We start from the raw sequence: 19,276 nt of genomic DNA on the forward strand, positions 1-19,276 counted from the left end.
ATTCACCTGGTTTATAAAAGTTGCCTGTGGGTGTGGGTTATCCGGTTCACCTGAAGTGGTGGCCTTTATTGTGGATGGAGCAGTCAGGGTGAAGAACACAAGGTCCTGGGCTCTGTAATCATAGAATCATAGAATGGTTTGGGTTGGAAGGGACCTTAAAGATCATCCAGTTCCAACCCCCTGCCCTGGGCAGAGACACCTCCCACCAGACCAGGTTGCTCCAAGCCCCATCCAGCCTGGCCTTGAACCCCTCCAGGGATGGGGCAGCCACAGCTTCTCCGGGCAACCTGTTACTTCCCTGGGCAACCTGTTAATCTCACCAGGGTTTTCAGTTTGCTCATCTCCCCGATGCAGCAGAAATATAGATGTTGTCTAATAGATAAGGCATGGACTATCAGAAGCTGCATCTTCTCGACTGTCTCCAGTGGAAGCATTTTCTGATGGTGGAAGCTGGTGTTTGTTACCAGATGCTTTTCAAGACCCTACTTCACGCAGGAAAAAAACCACAACAAACAATACAAATAGTTCATTTTTTTCTAATTTTGTCTAGAAAAGAAATAATAATTGAGAAGCCTTGTCCCTTGAGATGGAAAGAACACATCTGGAGGCAAAATAAATGTATATTATTCCGCAGCTTTATGTATCCTTGCTCCAAGTGACGTGCGTTTGGCAATGGAGTATTTATACTCCCAGGGTGTGATTCAGGATGTCTTCTGAGTAAATAATATAACATTTTTTGCTCTGTTTGCCGAGAGCGTGATGCCGGCGTCCCTGAAATTCATTTTGCTCAAGGAAAAAAAAAAAAAAAAAAAAAAAACCAAGGGCTGTGGAAAATATATGCAGACATAAAGATGATGGAGAGAGTCCTACCAGACACAAAATGAAAGGCAGGCAAAGATGCCCAAAGTGTTTTTGTGGTCTGGAAGGCAGCCAAAGAGGCATTGATTTATTAAAGAGCAGTGAAAAAAAAAAAAAAAAAAAGAAGAGGAGGAGGGGGAGGGGAGAATCCTGCCATGTGACCTTCCTACCTGCGCATCCATCTTTCTGCGCCTCCCGCAGGGATGCTGTAGGCGGATTCCCTTTGGGAAGGGCCATCCCTGTGCCGGGGAAGAAGGGGTGTGTGGGGGGGTGTTATCCATCCCCCTCCCCTCCCCTCCTCGGGCATCTCCTCCTTTGAATCCCCAAGGGCAGGGCGGCCGCCGTTGCGCATCCGCGCATCCCTCCAACCCCGCCCGGCGCAGCGCGGCGTAGAGGGGCGGGGAGGGACGCGGGGATGGCGCCGCTGGTGCTGTACCACTGGACCCAGTCCTTCTCCTCCCAGAAGGTGAGGGGGGCGACCTCGGGGAGGGGAGGGAGGAGGCGGATTGCGGGCCCCCCATCCCCTCCTCCCGGGATGCCGAGCGGCGGCGGGGCCGGGAGATGGGTTGGCTCCACGGAGCCGGGGGGAGATGTCGATGGAGAGGTTCTCCTGGGATAACCCCACCGGTACCGTTGCAGGTGCGCTTGGCCATCGCCGAAAAAGCCCTGGAGTGCGAAGAGCACGATGTCAACCTGCCCCTGAGCGAGCACAACGAGCCCTGGTTCATGCGCTTGAATTCCTCCGGGGAGGTGCCCGTCCTCATCCACGGGGAGAACATCATCTGCGAGGCCACGCAGATCATCGACTACCTGGAAGCCACCTTTGTAGATGGTAAACCCCATTGGCGTTTCGGCGTGAAGTCCTTTCCCCGCCTACCCCCCGGCGGGAGGCAGTTTTGGGGCCAGCTCCTCCTCGCTGCGTGTGTTGGTTGGTTTTCAGGAGCAGAAAACATTTATAGTCTCAAAAATAAACGGGGTCTCCTAATAATGGGGTAAAAAAGTGCTCCTTTAAAACAAACCGAAGGCCTTCCAGCATCTTTATACCATCCACCATCCTCCTTCCCCCTTGGGGAGGGATGGAGGAGTCAGCGATGGCTGCGCTCACCCCGGGGAGACTGACACCAAAAACCCTGTGTTGAGCAGGGAAAAGCAGCACAACTTCTGCTGCTGCTGGGCAGCTCCTGCTCCGCGGGGAGAAGAAAGAAAGACACACGTTACTGCTTAATTCCAGAACAATCTCAGGGGCTGGGGGAAGGAAGTGGAATGGGGCAATTATTTTTGGAGCCAAAACGGGAATGAAGAGGTGAAAAAGTAGGAAAAAAAAGCTCGGAAGTGGTCACATGTAGGCTTTTGAAAAGCCTTGTGTCCATATTTTTCAGTGATGCCCAGGGACAGGACAAGAGGGAATGGGCACAAACTGGAACATGGGAAGTTCCATCTCAACATGAGGAGGAACTTCTTTCCTGTGAGGGTGGCAGAGCCCTGGCAGAGGCTGCCCAGAGAGGTGGTGGAGTCTCCTTCTCTGGAGACATTCAAACCCACCTGGACACGTTCCTGTGGGACCTGCTCTGGGTGGACCTGCTGTGGCAGGGAGTTGGACTGGGTGATCTCCAGAGGTCCCTTCCAACTCCTATCATTCTGTGATTCTGTGATTTTGCTGGGCTGTGCTAATACCACAGTGGAGAATCACGAGACTTTCTTAACTGTGCCTGTGTCGTCTGCAGCAGTTGGACACAAGTAACTCAGGAAATACTGCTCTTGGTCATTTACACAGTTCTTCTTTTGTTGACCCTGTTTTTTAACTTTGTGTTGCAGAGGAAGTCCCAAGACTCATGCCAGAAGAAGGGAGCATGTATTACCCGCGGGTGCAGCACTACAGAGAGCTTCTAGACTCCTTGCCTATGGATGCCTACACGCATGGCTGCATCCTGCACCCCGAGTTAACCGTGGACTCCATGATCCCAGCCTACGCCACCAGCAGGATCCGCAGTACGTACTGGGGTAGCCCTGAACCCCTGGCAGGTCATAGGGTGTTGCATTCTGCCCAGAGAAGCTGTGGCTGCCCCATCCCTGGAGGGGTTCAAGGCCAGGCTGGATGGGGCTTGGAGCAACCTGGTCTGGTGGGAGGTGTCCCTGCCCAGGGGGGAACTGGAATGGGGCAATTAATTTTGGAGCCAAAACGGGAGTGAAGAGGTGAAAAAGTAGGAAGAAAAAGCTTGGAAGTGGTCACATGTAGGCTTTTGAAAGGCCTTGTGTCCATATTTTTCAGTGGTGCCCAGGGACAGGACAAGAGGAAATGGGCACAAACCTGAACATAAGAAGTTCCATCTGAACATGAGGAGGAACTTCTTTCCTGTGAGGGTGGCAGAGCCCTGGCAGAGGCTGCCCAGAGAGGTGGTGGAGTCTCCTTCTCTGGAGACATTCAAACCCACCTGGACACGTTCCTGTGGGACCTGCTCTGGGTGGACCTGCTGTGGCAGGGAGTTGGACTGGGTGATCTCCAGAGGTCCCTTCCAACTCCTATCATTCTGTGATTCTGTGATTTTGCTGGGCTGTGCTAATACCACAGTGGAGAATCACGAGACTTTCTTAACTGTGCCTGTGTCGTCTGCAGCAGTTGGACACAAGTAACTCAGGAAATACTGCTCTTGGTCATTTACACAGTTCTTCTTTTGTTGACCCTGTTTTTTAACTTTGTGTTGCAGAGGAAGTCCCAAGACTCATGCCAGAAGAAGGGAGCATGTATTACCCGCGGGTGCAGCACTACAGAGAGCTTCTAGACTCCTTGCCTATGGATGCCTACACGCATGGCTGCATCCTGCACCCCGAGTTAACCGTGGACTCCATGATCCCAGCCTACGCCACCAGCAGGATCCGCAGTACGTACTGGGGTAGCCCTGAACCCCTGGCAGGTCATAGGGTGTTGCATTCTGCCCAGAGAAGCTGTGGCTGCCCCATCCCTGGAGGGGTTCAAGGCCAGGCTGGATGGGGCTTGGAGCAACCTGGTCTGGTGGGAGGTGTCCCTGCCCAGGGCAGGGGGTTGGAGCTCGATGATCTTTAAGGTTCCTTCCAACCCAAACCATTCTATGATTCTATGGTCCTATGATTACATTCGTCTTGTGTCTTCAGTGCCCCTTAAGCAGAATATATTGAGCACAGATTTCCAGTTTTAGGTGCAGCCCTTGACAATTTGCATGTAGACTTTTTATTGGTTTTGTAGTCTGTTAGGATTTGGAAACGGGAGAGAGGAAGTGTTGTTTCGGAGGTGCCTGTGGAATTAATTTTCCTAATGATTGAAAATGTGCATCTTGTGCATAACAGAAAATCGCAGCTGGGACAGCTGTGAATATTAAGTCCATGAGTGAACCCTTTTATGCTTATAAAGCAATTTCTAGGGAACAGCACTGTTACTGCTCACAGCAAACCACTAGACTGAAGACCCATTTTTTTTGCAATTGTAAACTTATTACAAGTTTACCTGTTAAAATAAAGCGGTTGTTTTCCTCTCAAAGTGGTGCAAATGCAAATTAGCCTCAATGAAACAGAGTCTGTTTATCCAATATATCACAAGAGAATCATTCAGCCCTTTTAGCCCAAGCAATGTACCGGAGTTGACTTGGTACCAAGGGCAGGGAAGAAAAAAAATAGAATAAATTGTGCAGATGTAAGTAGTTTGGGTTCATCTGAGCAATGGAAATCCTTAAAGCACAATTTAAACCAAAATCCTGGGTGCAAACAACGCAACACTATAAAATCAGGACAAAGGATTAGAATCAGTGGTAAAAAATACCTTCTGACTTCCTTGGGATGGATATTTTAGCTGATGGACTTGTATATACACTAAGGAATGTACCAGTGTTGACTTGGTACCAAGGGCAGGGAATTAAAAAAATAGAATAAAGTGTGCAGGTGTAACTAGTTTGGGTTCATCTGACCAATGGAAACCCTTAAAGTACAATTTAAACCGAAATCCTGGGTGCAAACAACGCAACAATATAAAATCAGGACAAAGGATTAGAATCAGTGGTAAAAAATACCTTCTGACTTCCTTGGGATGGATATTTTAGCTGATGGACTTGTATATACGTAGTGGTTTCCCGTGAAAAAATTCAGTAAGGGCAGAGGAAGTACCTGTAGGTTATCCCCATGATAACAGAGAACCTCCTGGAATGAATTCCTGTATCAAATTCAGTAGTTTGCAGAAAGACTTAGTTTAAGTGACATTTGGTGATATTCAGAAAAATCCTTGGTAAGTAATCTGTCAGTTCTCATACCTCTCTTTTCACCCCTTGCTGGGTTTCAATGCCAGAACTGGACAGCAGATTCTGTTCACTTTGCTATCAGATTGGGAGACAAATATTTATTTCTTTATTCTTGGTTTTTGGGTGTGTTTTTTTTACTGTGTGTATGTTGGAGGACTCCAGGACTCCTGCATTGCTTTCAGCAAGAAGCGCACGGGGAATCCTTGTTCAGCTGGTCATGGATCACGACCTCAGTCCAGCTTTTCAGATAAACTTCCAGTGCTCTCTCCAAGAAATGTCTTTCGTGGAATATATCTTTTGCTCCATTTTTTATTTTACATCAGACTGTGTTAAAACCTCAACTGGTTCCTTAGGCCCAGTTTATCAACCAGTCCGGGCCACTGGGTGTCAGTGCCATGTTTTTCCTTGAGTTAGGCTTCTAGTCTTTGTACCATGGCAAACTCTAGTAAATGCTTTTATGTTTCATTTTAAGTATTACAGAAGAACTAGATAGTTCTGGGACAAGGATCAAATCCCAAGAACGTGACTGGGTGATGATCCCTTGCTTACAGTTATGTTCTGAGATCTCGGAGTTTTTTGGTCAATGTCACTGCTTTGTATTGTGTTGATTTTTTGGTACATTTTAGGATGCTCCGTAGAACCAAGTCAAGTACTGCAGAGACATGAGATGTATTACAACTATAGAATTACCAAATTCATAATATCATAAAATATGATACTGTCTTAGTTTGAGAAGTTCTGTTTCCAAGAAATGGTGTCATCCTCCTCCTTAAAACTTTTGGCAAGTCAGTTCTCCTCTTAGCCACGCTGGGATGTTGTCAGAGTGAAGGCAGACAGTTAGTTTTCCTTGTAGCTGCACGAGTTACCCTTTGTAAAACGTCAGCACGTGATTCTTTTTCTTTCCATCTGCTGGAAACTACTTGAGCATTGCAAAGTATTTAGAAGTCAGCGTTGCTGGTCCAATGGTCAATGGTTGTTTAAAATAAATTCCTTATAAATAGGATCTGGAGAGATTTAGAATTTCAGTAAGAGTAATTACCTTTTTTTTTTAACTGAAGTAGCATTATCTTATATGCGTGTACAATCTGGGTTTTTTTTTTCACTAAATGTGAGTGATAACTGTTTATTGAATAATTGTACTTTTCTCATAGGCATTATTGATAGTTCTTCTGTTTTCACATGGTAACAGTCAGTGCTGTTATCGTGATTCACTTTACAACGCTGCCTTGTGTTCTGCTGAGTGTATGAGTTCTTCCCCTCTGGCTTATAGTCGGCATTAATTGTTGTCAGTTTACACACACACATTACTACTTGTCTAAATTGGGATGTTTTCTTATCTTTTTATACTCAAAAGTGTAGTCTGCTTTCTTGATTTGAGGTGCTTTTTTGAATAGCTCCGGGATGTTCCTAAACAATTCTTTTGCTTGTTCAAACTTCTCCCCAGGTGGTTTAGCTTTCAACTTTGAAAAGCTGATTTTTTTCAAAGTGCTAGATATCATAAGCCACCATTCAGTTATATATGATGTTTATGCATGCCAAATCCAATCAAGTAATTAATTGTGTATATAAGATTTTAATTGTGTGATTACATCCTTCAATTTCTTCATATACTGTGTTGAAAGATGGCTTTCACAGTCATTACTACTTGTCTAAATTGGGATGTTTTCTTATCTTTTTATATTCAAAAGCGTAGTCTGCTTTCTTGATTTGAGGCGCTTTTTTGAATAGCTCCTGGATGTTCCTAAACAATTCTTTTGCTTGTTCAAACTTCTCCCCAGGTGGTTTAGCTTTCAACTTTGAAAAGCTGATTTTTTTCAAAGTGCTAGATATCATAAGCCACCATTCAGTTATATATGATGTTTATGCATGCCAAATCCAATCAAGTAATTAATTGTGTATATAAGATTTTAATTGTGTGATTACATCCTTCAATTTCTTCATATACTGTGTTGAAAGATGGCTTTCACAGTCATGTCAGGTTGAAACAAAGAATATATAAAGCAGTGAGTTCATTATTCTCTAGCAGGAATTTTTTTATCAGTTTAATTTATAAGACTTAATTGGAACTAAACTTAATTATCAGATACAAGTGAGAGGTGATTCCTGCCCTATAATTATGATTTTGCTCTCAGTTTGTTACTAGAAATATTTATTTTAGAAGATAACTTATTATTCACTATCTTTTGGTATTGTAGGGTTGTACATATTGCCTTTTCAAGCAAAGCCTCATTTTGAAGGAAAGAAAAGGCTACATCTAGTAGAAGTCACTAAAATTATGTTAAGTTTTTCACATCATTGCTTCTTTAAGTCATGTTATGGCTGTTTTTCTAGAACATCCATATAGTCCAAAAAGAACATTTCTGAAAGGGATCACAGGTCTTGGTGTCACATTTTAGCTGACTGACACCACCTGGGTTCCATATTCAGTGGTATTTAGGCTTTTGTTGTGGAATTATGCACGTGACCTACAGAAAATTTCTGAATGGATCTTTTCACAGCTTGAAAAGTGTGGTAGGAACCTGAAAACTGAGGTACAAAAAAATCAGAGACCTAAGAGATTTGTAGTAGAATTTCATGGATTTAGCATCGTTTCTGGCAGCAAAATGGTTTTATCTGAATAAGAGAAAAACATTAACAAGAATTCCTCCTTCTTGACTGGGAGATCACTGCTATTTAAGGTTCATAGCAAGCGGATAGAATGATAGAATCATAGAATTGTCCAGGTGTTTAGGGTTCATTGCAAGTGGATAGAATGATAGAATCATAGAATTGTGCAGGTGGAAGGGGCCTTTTAGATCATCAAGTCCAACCATCAACCCAACTCTGGCAAAAACCATCACTAGACCATGTCTTTAAGTGGCGGAGTCAATTCTGCAGCAGGTTAAGTTTTCTAAAAGATGATATTTTTGAATCCCAGCTTGGCGGTGGTGCTTCACTGAGGTGCCACTTCCCACGTTTTCAGTGTGGCTTTGTACACCAGCTCTTGATCTGTTCCTGTGGGTTGCGTTATGGGTACTTTTGGATATCTAATGTCATTCCTTTGGGCTTTTTTTTCCTCTGTCAGGCCAAATAAGTAACACAGAATCAGAATTGAAAAAACTTGCAGAAGAAAACCCAGACCTTCAAGATGCCTATATAGCAAAGCAAAAGCGCCTTAAGGTAAGAAAACCCTTTGTTTTCCCCCCCTCTTTATTATGGGCTTGTTAGTGTCTGATTTTTTCTGGCACAATGTAAAGATTTGTTTCACCAGTCATTACCAGAAATGTCTTGCAGTCTTACTTTATCTTTTTATCTTTGCTTCTTTTTACTTCCATTATCTGAATTGTCACCAGTATCCAAGTGGTATCCAGCTGACCACATGGAGAAAATAATGCTGTTTTATGAGTAAGCACTGTAGTATCTTAGTCAAAGTTTCTCTGGTAAAATTATAAACTCTGCTCAATGATTAAAACACTAACCTGTGTGTGTATATATATATATATATATATATATATATATTCAGTCTAAGCTGCTGGATCACGATAATATAAAATACCTGAAGAAAATACTGGATGAACTGGAAAAAGTTTTGGATCAGGTGGAGACTGAACTGCAGCGGCGAAATGAGGAAACACCAGGTAAGGAATTATTCTTGCTAAATCCTGTAGGTGCTTATGTTTGGGGAACAAACTTGTTGAAGGCACCGTTATAGGACCCGTTTTAATGTATCCAATTTGACGCTTTTAGTATATACTGATCTGACACCACAGAAGGATCAATGCTGGTTTAAATACTCGTTTAGTTTACTGACACTCTCACTGAGTTCTCACTGTCTCATGAGAGCACTGGATCACATTTTCAGCAGTAAGTATGATTAGCGGCACAATTTTGCAGTGTTTTATCAATAAACTGAAAAAAAACCCCTGCACTACGGAACGTTATTCTTGGTGTCGTAGTTGTAGGCCTCAGTTCACTGTAGTGATTGTGACCTTAGCCTTTAACACAGATTTATTACAATCTTGTTTAAATGCTGTGCTGATATTTGTGATATATGCAGAATTAGCAACCTGGGTTAAGTGCTCTAATCATTAAGCAGCACCCCCCTCCTCCACCCTCTTGGAAAGTTGTGGGGTTTACCTGCCCTCCACCCAAACGAAAGTTGAATTTTGTTTAAATGGGGCTAATCTTCTGCTTATTCAGAGCAGCTCCCAGTGGTGCTAATGAGAATCTGTGATTCTGTGACTCTGTGAATCCTTCCTCTGATGTTACCAGGAGCTGCACGAAGCATCAGATCAGTCAACATCAACAGCATCCGCTCAGATCAATAACCGTTACCAGGAGCTGCACGAAGCATCAGTTAACATCAACAGCATCCGCTCAGATCAATAACTTTGTGTTTGGCTCTATAAATACCTATAGGAATAATTATCAGTCGCTATCAAGACAGTAGATTTGAACCAGCAAACTGAAAATCTAGATTTAATTTCCTACTGACTCAGCAGTGAAAGAGTCACAGGAAATGTTCTAAAGCACAAGGAATGGTAGGATTTTGTTGAGCAAACTGAGTCTGTCGCCGTTTCTAGCAGCCCCTTTGCTTTCTCTGCTAAACAGCCTTTCCAAGGAGTCAGCTTAGTGATGAGCTTAGCAAAACTGCCAGGATCACAGGATTTCGTAAAACTTAGGGCTCTTACATGCCTCTTGGAATTTTGTCTGAGGCATTCACATTTTTGAAGTTTGTGACCAAATGCTTCTCCAGGTCTTGCTCAACCTCTGAGCTTCTGTCTTGCTGCTGCTCAGATCCCTCATTCACTTCCCTCTGGTGCTGCTGCAGGCATCTTCCTTTCACACGGGTTAGTTCCTTTGGTCTTTCTCTCCATCATCTTACTCGATGCACGGGGTGAACCCCCAGGTGTCCTTCCAGCAACACAGGGTGCACTCGTTCTCTGCAGGGTCCTTTCTTCCAGCCCTTTGTAGATGGTTGAAATGGACGGGTACCAGCCATGTGCCAAACTATGGCTCTCCTCTGGTGGTGAACGAGTTGAAAAGGACATTGCAGAGATTTTCTCTTTCCAAAGACCACAAAGATGATGAGGGGCCTGGAGCATCTCACTTATGAGGAAAAGCTGAGGGACATGGGTCTTTTTAGCCTGGAGAAGACTGAGGGGGGACCTAAACCATTCTATGATCCTGTGATCCGTGCTCCTGACTAATGGTGGGCAGGGTGAATATCCATCACTTCCCAAATTTCTCAGCATGAAACCCCCATGCTTTGGGGTCTAGCAGGCACAAAGGAAAGATGGGCAGACAACCTGTCTTCTCACTGAGCTCGTGTGCTTGATGCAGTTTGGTCATCTCAGCTGTTTATTTTTGACTTGAAAGTCTCCAGCAAATGGGCCATTCTTGAGTGAATGCCACAGACCTGAGTGACACGGGAAGGATGTTAAATTCTTCATCAAACTGGTAGCTTTTCAGTACAAGCTAAGCTGCCTCCTTTCCACTTAAACCATTCTATGATCCTGTGATCCGTGCTCCTGACTAATGGTGGGCAGGGTGAATATCCATCACTTCCCAAATTTCTCAGCATGAAACCCCCATGCTTTGGGGTCTAGCAGGCACAAAGGAAAGATGGGCAGACAACCTGTCTTCTCACTGAGCTCGTGTGCTTGATGCAGTTTGGTCATCTCAGCTGTTTATTTTTGACTTGAAAGTCTCCAGCAAATGGGCCATTCTTGAGTGAATGCCACAGACCTGAGTGACACGGGAAGGATGTTAAATTCTTCATCAAACTGGTAGCTTTTCAGTACAAGCTAAGCTGCCTCCTTTCCACTTCTGTTTAATTTAATCCAGATTTTAGGAAAGCAGTTGATGAAAATAAGTGTTGACTCTGCATTCTAATTTATGGACCTGAAACGTGGCTCTTTTTTTCATTAACAAATGTAGGCCAGGCTGCTGAGCCCAAGACTTTACGATACCATATGAAAAAAGGACAGGGTAAAAAATTCATTGATTAAAGTTCATACTTTAGCTGAAGTGTTGGTGGTGTTTATTAGGCAGCATTTTAAATAGCACTAGATTAAACATGAGCCCATGGAGGCTTCTGTGCACGCTTCTATTCCATTAGCTCCTAATTCGTTATTTTTTATCTCTCTTCAGAAGATGGAAATCAGCCTTGGCTCTGTGGTGATTTCTTCAGCCTGGCAGACGTGTCACTTGCCGTCACGTTACATCGCCTGAAGTTTCTGGGATTAGCAAGAAGAAACTGGGGAAACGGAAAGCGGCCCAACTTGGAAGCCTATTACGAGCGTGTCCTGAAGAGAAAAGCGTTTTACAAAGTTTTGGGACACGTCAACAATATATTAATCTCGGCCGTTCTGCCGACGGCGTTCCGGGTGGCCAAGAAGAGGGCACCCAGGGTCCTTGGCACCACCCTGCTGGTCAGCCTGCTGGCAGGAGTGGGTTATCTTGCTTTCATGTGTCTTCGGAAGAGGTTTGCCAATGTGATTTTATCAATTAGAACCAGGCAAAATTATTTTTAGACTCATCTATCCCTGGTGGTGAGCGGAGGGCATTTCTACTCCTCTCCCTCCTCCCTCCCCCTCCCTAGGAAAATATCCCCAGTAAAATATAAAAGTAGAAGAAAGGTTATGCCTGTGAATTAGAGCATTGACACACAGCAATTGTCTCCTGCTGGTGTATAATTGGATTGGCGATGCTGAGATATTTGTGGAAAATAATATGTTAGAGGGGACAACAAAGGAAAGAAGAGACTTTCTTTTCAGATGAGGAGCCATAAGGGCAGTGACAATGCTTTGCTAAAGTGCTTATTGCCTCCTTTATCCAGTAGCTGGCCTAATTATATTGCTTTTATTTAATAGACATGCAGCAGTGTGATAGCTCTTCACCATGGGTGAAATCCATTACTGTGCAGAAACCTGTTGAAATACTGAAAATAGCACTTTAAATGCTCAGAGTAGGACTTAAGAGGAACGTACAGGCTCTGTGCCTGTGGTGTACGGGAGTGAGTGTCTCTGTTGTGATTAATATCTATCGATTTGCAGGTCAGCCTTTAGGAATGTGTTAAAAAGTAGCCTTGTGGAACCACTTCTGTCATTAAATGTTCATGCAGTAGTACAGGAAGAGACCTGAAAGATGTATGAACATCAATGATTTGTGTGCTGTGTGGGTGAAGTTCTCCAGAGGCGTCAATGGTCAACAGATGCTGGACTTCTGCTGAAATGTGAATGGGAGTGAAAAACCCCACGCTGTCTTCTGGAAGCCTTTTTGGTTGTCTTTGGCCCAGGCAGGTGCCCAGCCTGAGTCAAACCAAACCATTTTGGTGCACGTTTCCTGCTTTCATTGGGGTGGCTTGACGGAGTTGTCCCCGTATCAGTGTCCCAGGTACACTTTCTCGTTTCCACTCTGAGCACTGGCTATGTTTTGCACACTCCTTGGCGACGTTAGCAACTGCACGTGCCTCTATTAAATGTTTGCCCACCATGTGCCACAGCCAATGAGACAATGTACGCACAGCAATGCGTTTTGTAAAAGCGATTTGAAATACTTCTCTGTCCTTCAGTCTGGTTGGGTAGCCCAGATTGAAGGCAAAAGAGCAATTTAGTAACCTGTTTACTTGTGGAGAGGAGGCATAGAATTGTTCAAGGCCAGGCTGGATGGGATTTGGAGCAACCTGGTCGGGTGGGAGGTGTTCCCCAGGGCAGGGGTTGGAACTCGATGATCTTCAAGATCCCTTCCAACTCAAACCATCCTATGATTCTGTGATATTGGTGGTTGGTGAAAAATACAGGTCAGTTTGGAGACAGGTGATTTGTATTGCTGATATTTTTTTGTTTTGCAAAGCTGCACTCTTGTAGCTTGTAGGAAAGGTATAGAACCCACTTTGATTGCTTCCCACTGCTTGGCAAATGCCAGGAGTTTTATTAGGTTTGAACGGAGCTCCCGTTTCCAAGAGAAATGCACATTTACCTGAAGGTAGACTTCAAATGTTTTTGCAGCAAGGAAGCAGCCAGGAAGGGCTGAAACTCTCATGAAAGTTTGTTAAGATTTTTATATTCTCGATGAATGTCAGAAAGCCTTGGAATTTTGTTTACAAGCTGTAGATAACAAGCAAAACATAGCTTTAAATGTTTGCCTATCAACAACTAGTGCGGTCAGGCCTAAGTATGTTTTAGATCTGGTGCTGGTGGCTGTGGTCTCTGCACAGTTGCTTGGAGCACCACAAAGATCTGCTCTCAAGTCTGGTGGAAAGAGCTGAGATTTTGTCAAAATGGATAAAACTGTTGAATCCTCCTGTGTATAACTTCATGTTGTGCGAGTTGTCCAGAGAAAGAAGACCTAAACCTTGTTGCTCCTTTTCAGTAATAAGAAACATCTTACCCAGCAAACAATGCTTTTTTTATTTGTCCAAAAGACAGACAGTTTTATATAATTCTATTTCGTGACCCAGTTGTTCTCAAGAACTTGTTGAATTAAATGTGCTCTATTTAGAAGAGCTCTATTATCTCTAGAGTAAGTTTAATCCAACAATACTATTAATGTGCTGGCAGCTTTAACTGAGTTTGTTGTTTGTGTATGGCAGTTCATCTGCATTTGCTTGTGGCCAACGAATTCCACTGAGTTAATAAACACAGAGTAAGGCCTGTAACTTAATGCTTCCCTGGCGTGTAGTTCTGACAGGCCATCTGTAAAATATAACCTGATCAAGTCACGGTAAATTTCAATATACATGACTTAGATTTCTTTAGAGTTAATTTATATTTTACTTTTTCCTTCCTCTTTTTTTTTAAAATATATTTTAAATCTGTTAGCTCTAGATAAGAACACTGACGTTCCCACAGGCGTGCGGGTTTAGGTCACACCAGCAGTCCTGTGGGCTGCCACACAGCCTAATTATTGAGGAAGCAGTTTCTCTTCCTCCCAAGCCCCAGCCATCTCCATGCAGCACGCGTCACTTGCCAGGAGCTGCAGGTACCACTGGGAAGGACCAAAATGACCACCAGATGTCAGTGGTCCTCCAGGGCTACGCGTTGGCTGCCTCGAGATGTGCAGGAAAACACTAGTTTTATCAAACGAAGTGTTTGTGATCTCGGTGTAAGATGGACATGAGCATCCTCATCAGACCAGCAGGCTCTCTCTCAAGAGCTCTGGAAACAATCGCTTTAGTCAACCACAGGCTGGTTCTCTGGTACCTCTCATTTGTCCTTGGGTGTAGCTTCTACACCGGATAAAAAAGAGGGGAAAGTTGGAATAGTGTTTGACGTTGAAATGGATGTCACTGAGCCCCGATTAAACTTGTCATCTGCAGGAATGAACATGGATAAAACTTTTACCCCGGAAAAGTTTGGATCCCTGGTTTAATTCATGCCTGTTAGTTCCACCTATTTGATAGCCTTCTTGTTTTCACTGCCCCGAAGTTCTCTGTGCGGCATCACTTTCTGTGCAGGTGGCAGCAAAAGGCTTATCCATGATTAAATTCCTCAAAATAGGATGAGATTTAGAAGCACATATGCTGTATGTGGCTCTTTGTGCAGGATAGATTTTTGTGTGGTGCTTGTAAAGTTTCTTTTCAGCCTGGCTTATTTTCTTATTTCTTTGGTACCTCTGGACACTGTTTAGATTGGAAACACGAGCAATCTTCTGGTTTTCATTTACTGTTTGCTCTCACATCACGTACCAGATATATTTCATATCATATCTTTGTATGTGGGACCTGCACAATAAACATTGATTCTAAGACCACTTTCTCGACTGGTTTATGTCTCCTGTGTCAGTAAAACCAGCCACATTTGAAGATCACACAGTATTGCCGTGAGGAGTCTGATGCTGTCCAAGGGGAGAAGCCTCTGGTATTTCAGTTCAGAAGGTGATCAACAGATTGTCTTGCACCTCTCACATGGATAGTTTTCTTTGGGCATCTGTCTGAGCTGTGTTATGTGTGAGGCTCGACAGAAGCCATTTAATAACGTAAAAAAACCTATTTAAAGAAGGAGGCCAAGCAGGTTTTGTGTTTTCAATCAATCCATGCCAAAGAAAAGAAAGCTTCCCTTCTGAGCGTGCCCCTGTTTTCTTGGTTTATATTGTTGATCCGCAGAAGCTGGGACTCCTTTCTGTAAGGTGGCAAGCACATAGGCTGTGCCCACACTCATATTGTCATTAATGAGACCGAGTGTGCCCCTGTTTCTTGGTTTATATTGTTGATCTGCGGAATCTGGGACTCCTTTCTGTGAGGTGGCAAGCACATAGGCCGTGCCCACACTCATATTGTCATTAATGAGACCAAAACCTGTGTGCCCTGACCAGTGTTGGGCTGTAAGCTTTTTTTTGTGTGTATGTCTTGCACTGTAATACTCTACATTGAAGCTTCTTTTCAGCAGAGGAGGAGACCTGTTTAGAAAGGCCTGCAGTGACAGGACGAGGGGCAATGGCTTCAAGCTGGAGGGGAGCAGATTTAGACTGGAGATGAGGAGAGGGTTCTTCACTGTGAGGGTGGTGGAGCACTGGAACAGGTTGCCCAGGGAGGTGGTTGAGGCCCCTTCCCTGGAGATATTCAAGGAGAGGCTCGACGAGGCCCTGGGCAACCTGGTCTAGTTGGGGGTGTCCCTGCTGACTGCGGGGGGGTCGGACTAGATGGACTTTGGAGGTCCCTTCCAGCCTGGACAACTCTATGACTCTATGAGACAACACTCCTGGGGCTTGCACGTGCTTCCTCTCGGTGTTTCCAAGGTCGGCAGAGCTGGTGGGATCTTGCACTGTAATACTCTACACTGAAGCTTCTTTTCAGCAGAGGAGGAAACAATATTCCTGGGGCTTGCACGTGCTTCCTCTCAGTGTTTCCAAGGTCGGCAGAGCTGGTGGGATGGACCAGTGTTGGGTTGTAAGCTTTTTTTTGTGTGTGTATAGGTAGGCCCCCTACCATAAAAAAGACATAGAGGTGCTGGAGCGGGTCCAGAGAAGGGCAATGGAGCTGGTGAGGGGTCTGGAGCACAAGTCTTGTGAGGAGCAGCTGAGGGAGCTGGGGGTGTTCAGCCTGGAGAAGAGGAGGCTGAGGGGAGACCTTATTGCTCTCTCCAACTCCCTGAAAGGAGGGTGAAGAGGAAATGGCCTCAAGTTACACCAGGGGAGGGTCAGGCTGGATATTAGGAAAAATTTTTTCACTGAAAGGGTTCTCAGCCATTGGAATGGGCTGCCCAGGGAGGTGGTTGAGGCCCCATCCCTGGAGGTGTTCAAAAGATGGGTTGATGTAGTGCTGGGAGGTATGGTTTAGTGATGGTGATACTTCTTGTTTGTTGTGTGGGTGTCTATTTTTGTCAGTTAGGGTGACGGTTGGACAAGATGATCTTTAAGGTCCCTTCCAACCTAGAAGATTCTGTGATTCTGTGATTCTATATCTTGCACTGTAATACTCTACACTGAAGCTTCTTTTCAGCAGAGGAGGAAACAATATTCCTGGGGCTTGCACGTGCTTCCTCTCAGTGTTTCCAAGGTCGGCAGAGCTGGTGGGATCAGATGGACAGCTGGTAGGGCTTGAGATTGGGGAGATTATCACACCTATGGTCTGTGGACCAGCTTTGAGGTGGCCTTGATGCTGGTGTTAATCAGAGAGACCTTGCTGTGAAAAGCTTACGTCTAAAGAGACCAGAGGAACACGGGTGAGCGGGAAGGGCCCGACGAGTAGAAATGCCTTGTCTGGATTCACGTAACCTTATGTCCACTGTTGTTAGAGGCACTTATTTTAACTAAGTCTTAATTTTATAAGAGCAAGGTTAAGGGAGCAGATCAGCATGCCCTAATCTGTGAGGATTAGAGATGGCAGGAGGCAAAAAATAGGTAAAAATTAGTGGATCTGGAGCTCACCAGAGCACACTGTGCTCTGCAATAAGGCACGTGACATTATTCTGTACGGGGGCCTCCTTATTAAATTGATCTCTCTGTTTACCTGATGTTAGTCAGAGAGGTGCAAGGTAGTGTTGAGGCAACTTAAAAGGTTTGGAAGTCAAAAGCACGTAGAAAAACACATTTATTTCTCCCCTCCTTTCTTTAAAAAGAAATTTTTAGTTTTGGGGCAGTACCAAGACAAAAAATCAGGCACTCAAAACTCAGGAAATTCCAGAAGCTAGAGTTCTTGCAATGCTGTTAACCCACTCATACAGTACTTCAGTAGTGTTTTTATTTCTGTTTCTCTTTCTGAGTTGTTATCATGGTGCTTTATTTAATGTGAAGTTAAAAATGTGGCACCATAAAATAGCTAAGCTGTGGATAAGCTTAGAGTTGTGGGAAATAGCTGTTGGAATTTGCAGAGTTGAAGTCCTGGCTATTTCCAGCTCAGCCTTATATCAGCATTTATTTTCACTAGAGTTTAAAATACTCATAAATATTTGTATAAAAGTGTATTGCGTAAAATAATATATAATAGAATAAATCAATATTAATACTTCTAACTAATATATTGATCTCCTATTGATATCCTATATAATGTCCCTATTTATCCCTTCCATATTTCTTCTGCTAAAAATGGCTAATTAACAATTATGTATATTGCTATATTATCTATATTTATAAAATCAGTCTCTGAAGCTCAAATTATGACAATCTGATTGATTAATTTCAAATTAACACAACGATCATCATCCTTTATGATTCATACTCAGAAGTTTAGACGGAACTTCCTGTGATCGAGTTTGCTAGAAAATGCTGACCTCTTGGAAAGAATATATTTAGGTGCACAACACAGGTTTGGTGAAGGGGAGGGAATTCCAATTTCAGGAGACAAAGTGAACCAGAAAAGTGCCCACAGAAGCTCCGTCACCATTTCTTCTAGTCCAGCTCTGGGTGGCTTTTCCACGGGTGGAGAGAGGCTTTTGGATTGTCACTTCACAGGACACATTTCTTCTCTCTCACTTCAACTATTTAACTGAAATCAGTGGAGGGAAACCCCTCTGCTCTGCCCTGGTGAGGCTGCTTCTGGAGTCCTGGGTCCAGTTCTGGGCCCCTCAATTCAAGAAGGACAGGGAACTGCTGGAGAGAGTCCAGAGGAAGCTACAAAGATGATGAGGGGACTAGAACATCTCTCTGATGAGGAAAGGCTGAGAGATCTGGGGCCGTTCAGCCTGGAGAAGAGAAGACTGAGAGGGGGACCTCATCAATGCTGAACAATATCTAAAGGATGGGCAGCAGAAGGTCAGGCTCTTCTCAGTGGTGCCCAGGGACAGGACAAGAGGGAACAGACACAAACTGGAACACGGGAAATTCCATCTGAACATGAGGAGGAACTTCTTTCTTGCGAGGGTGGCAGAGCCCTGGCAGAGGCTGCCCAGAGAGGTGGTGGAGTCTCCTTCTCTGGAGACATTCAAACCCACTAGACACGTTCCTGTGGGACCTGCTCTGGGTGACCCTGCTCTGGCAGGGGGTTGGACTGGGTGATCTCCAGAGGTCCTTTCCAACCCCATATCATTATGTGATTTTGTGATTCTGTGATGTGCTATGAAGGAATATGTGTCTTTGTTGAATGGATGGTGCATCCATCTTCCTAATCCAGATGTTTTAAGTTGGGCTGCTGTTCAGAAAGGTGCTGTGAAAGCATATGCTTTGACCTGCGTGCCTCTCCCCAGACACCTAGACATTGAAGTAGAGGTCTGGATGGCAAGGTAGAGTCAGAGGCAGTAAAAGTAGAAGGACCTATGGCTTAGATTTTCAAATTTTGTAATAGAAATAGCTCCAGAGAGAAAGATCTCATGGGAAGTCTGTACCCGATGAGGCCAGATGCTCTTTGTCCAAATCTGATGCCTTCAGAAGTTGTGCTCCCTTCCATTGTGGTGAATTTTAGACAGCACTAAAACACAGAGGCAGAAGCCACTGAAAGTTACAGAGGAAACAAAATTGGCTGATGTTGCAGTAATGGAGGTATCGAGATTCCAGTTTCTAACAAAGAGCCAGATTCAGATTTGGTGTGAGTCATTGCTACAAAAAATTTAGTGCTGCATCTACTTACGTTGGATCTGAATTTGATTTTAAAGTCATTATGTAATGAATCATATATTAAGATTTTGCCTTGAAAAGTTTTGTTTTAATCAACTTATTTGTTACAGAGACAGTGAAAGCTGTACAATACTTTCCTGAAACAAAGGATATATGCAGAGCTTAAGCTTTTAAAAGCTGTTTAA

At 44.1% G+C, this 19,276-nt stretch overlaps 1 protein-coding gene across 1 annotated transcript; it reads left to right on the forward strand.

Moving 5' to 3' along the window:
• The first annotated feature begins 1,042 nt into the window (after window positions 1-1,042).
• GDAP1 (ganglioside induced differentiation associated protein 1) lies at window positions 1,043-12,768 on the forward strand. Its single transcript, XM_014951893.1, has 6 exons — window positions 1,043-1,324; window positions 1,498-1,690; window positions 2,674-2,847; window positions 8,185-8,279; window positions 8,623-8,737; window positions 11,253-12,768. The coding sequence occupies exons 1-6, from the start codon at window positions 1,274-1,276 to the stop codon at window positions 11,633-11,635; spliced, it is 1,011 nt and encodes a 336-aa protein (XP_014807379.1). The 5' UTR covers window positions 1,043-1,273; the 3' UTR covers window positions 11,636-12,768.
• The last annotated feature ends 6,508 nt before the right edge of the window (window positions 12,769-19,276 follow it).

The sequence above is a fragment of the Calidris pugnax genome, unplaced genomic scaffold, assembly GCF_001431845.1.
Source record: "Calidris pugnax isolate Ruff unplaced genomic scaffold, ASM143184v1 scaffold61, whole genome shotgun sequence".
In the NCBI taxonomy this organism is placed as follows: Eukaryota; Metazoa; Chordata; class Aves; order Charadriiformes; family Scolopacidae; genus Calidris; species Calidris pugnax.

What these genes read in the sequence shown, in the direction of transcription:
- GDAP1 (XM_014951893.1), top strand. Translation starts at nt 1,274, where the DNA reads ATGGCGCCGCTGGTGCTGTACCACTGGACCCAGTCCTTCTCCTCCCAG. An exon ending in GGAAGCCACCTTTGTAGATG is followed by an intron (nt 1,691 to 2,673) that starts GTAAACCCCATT and finishes TTTGTGTTGCAG; the next exon opens with AGGAAGTCCCAAGACTCATG. An exon ending in GCGAAATGAGGAAACACCAG is followed by an intron (nt 8,738 to 11,252) that starts GTAAGGAATTAT and finishes ATCTCTCTTCAG; the next exon opens with AAGATGGAAATCAGCCTTGG.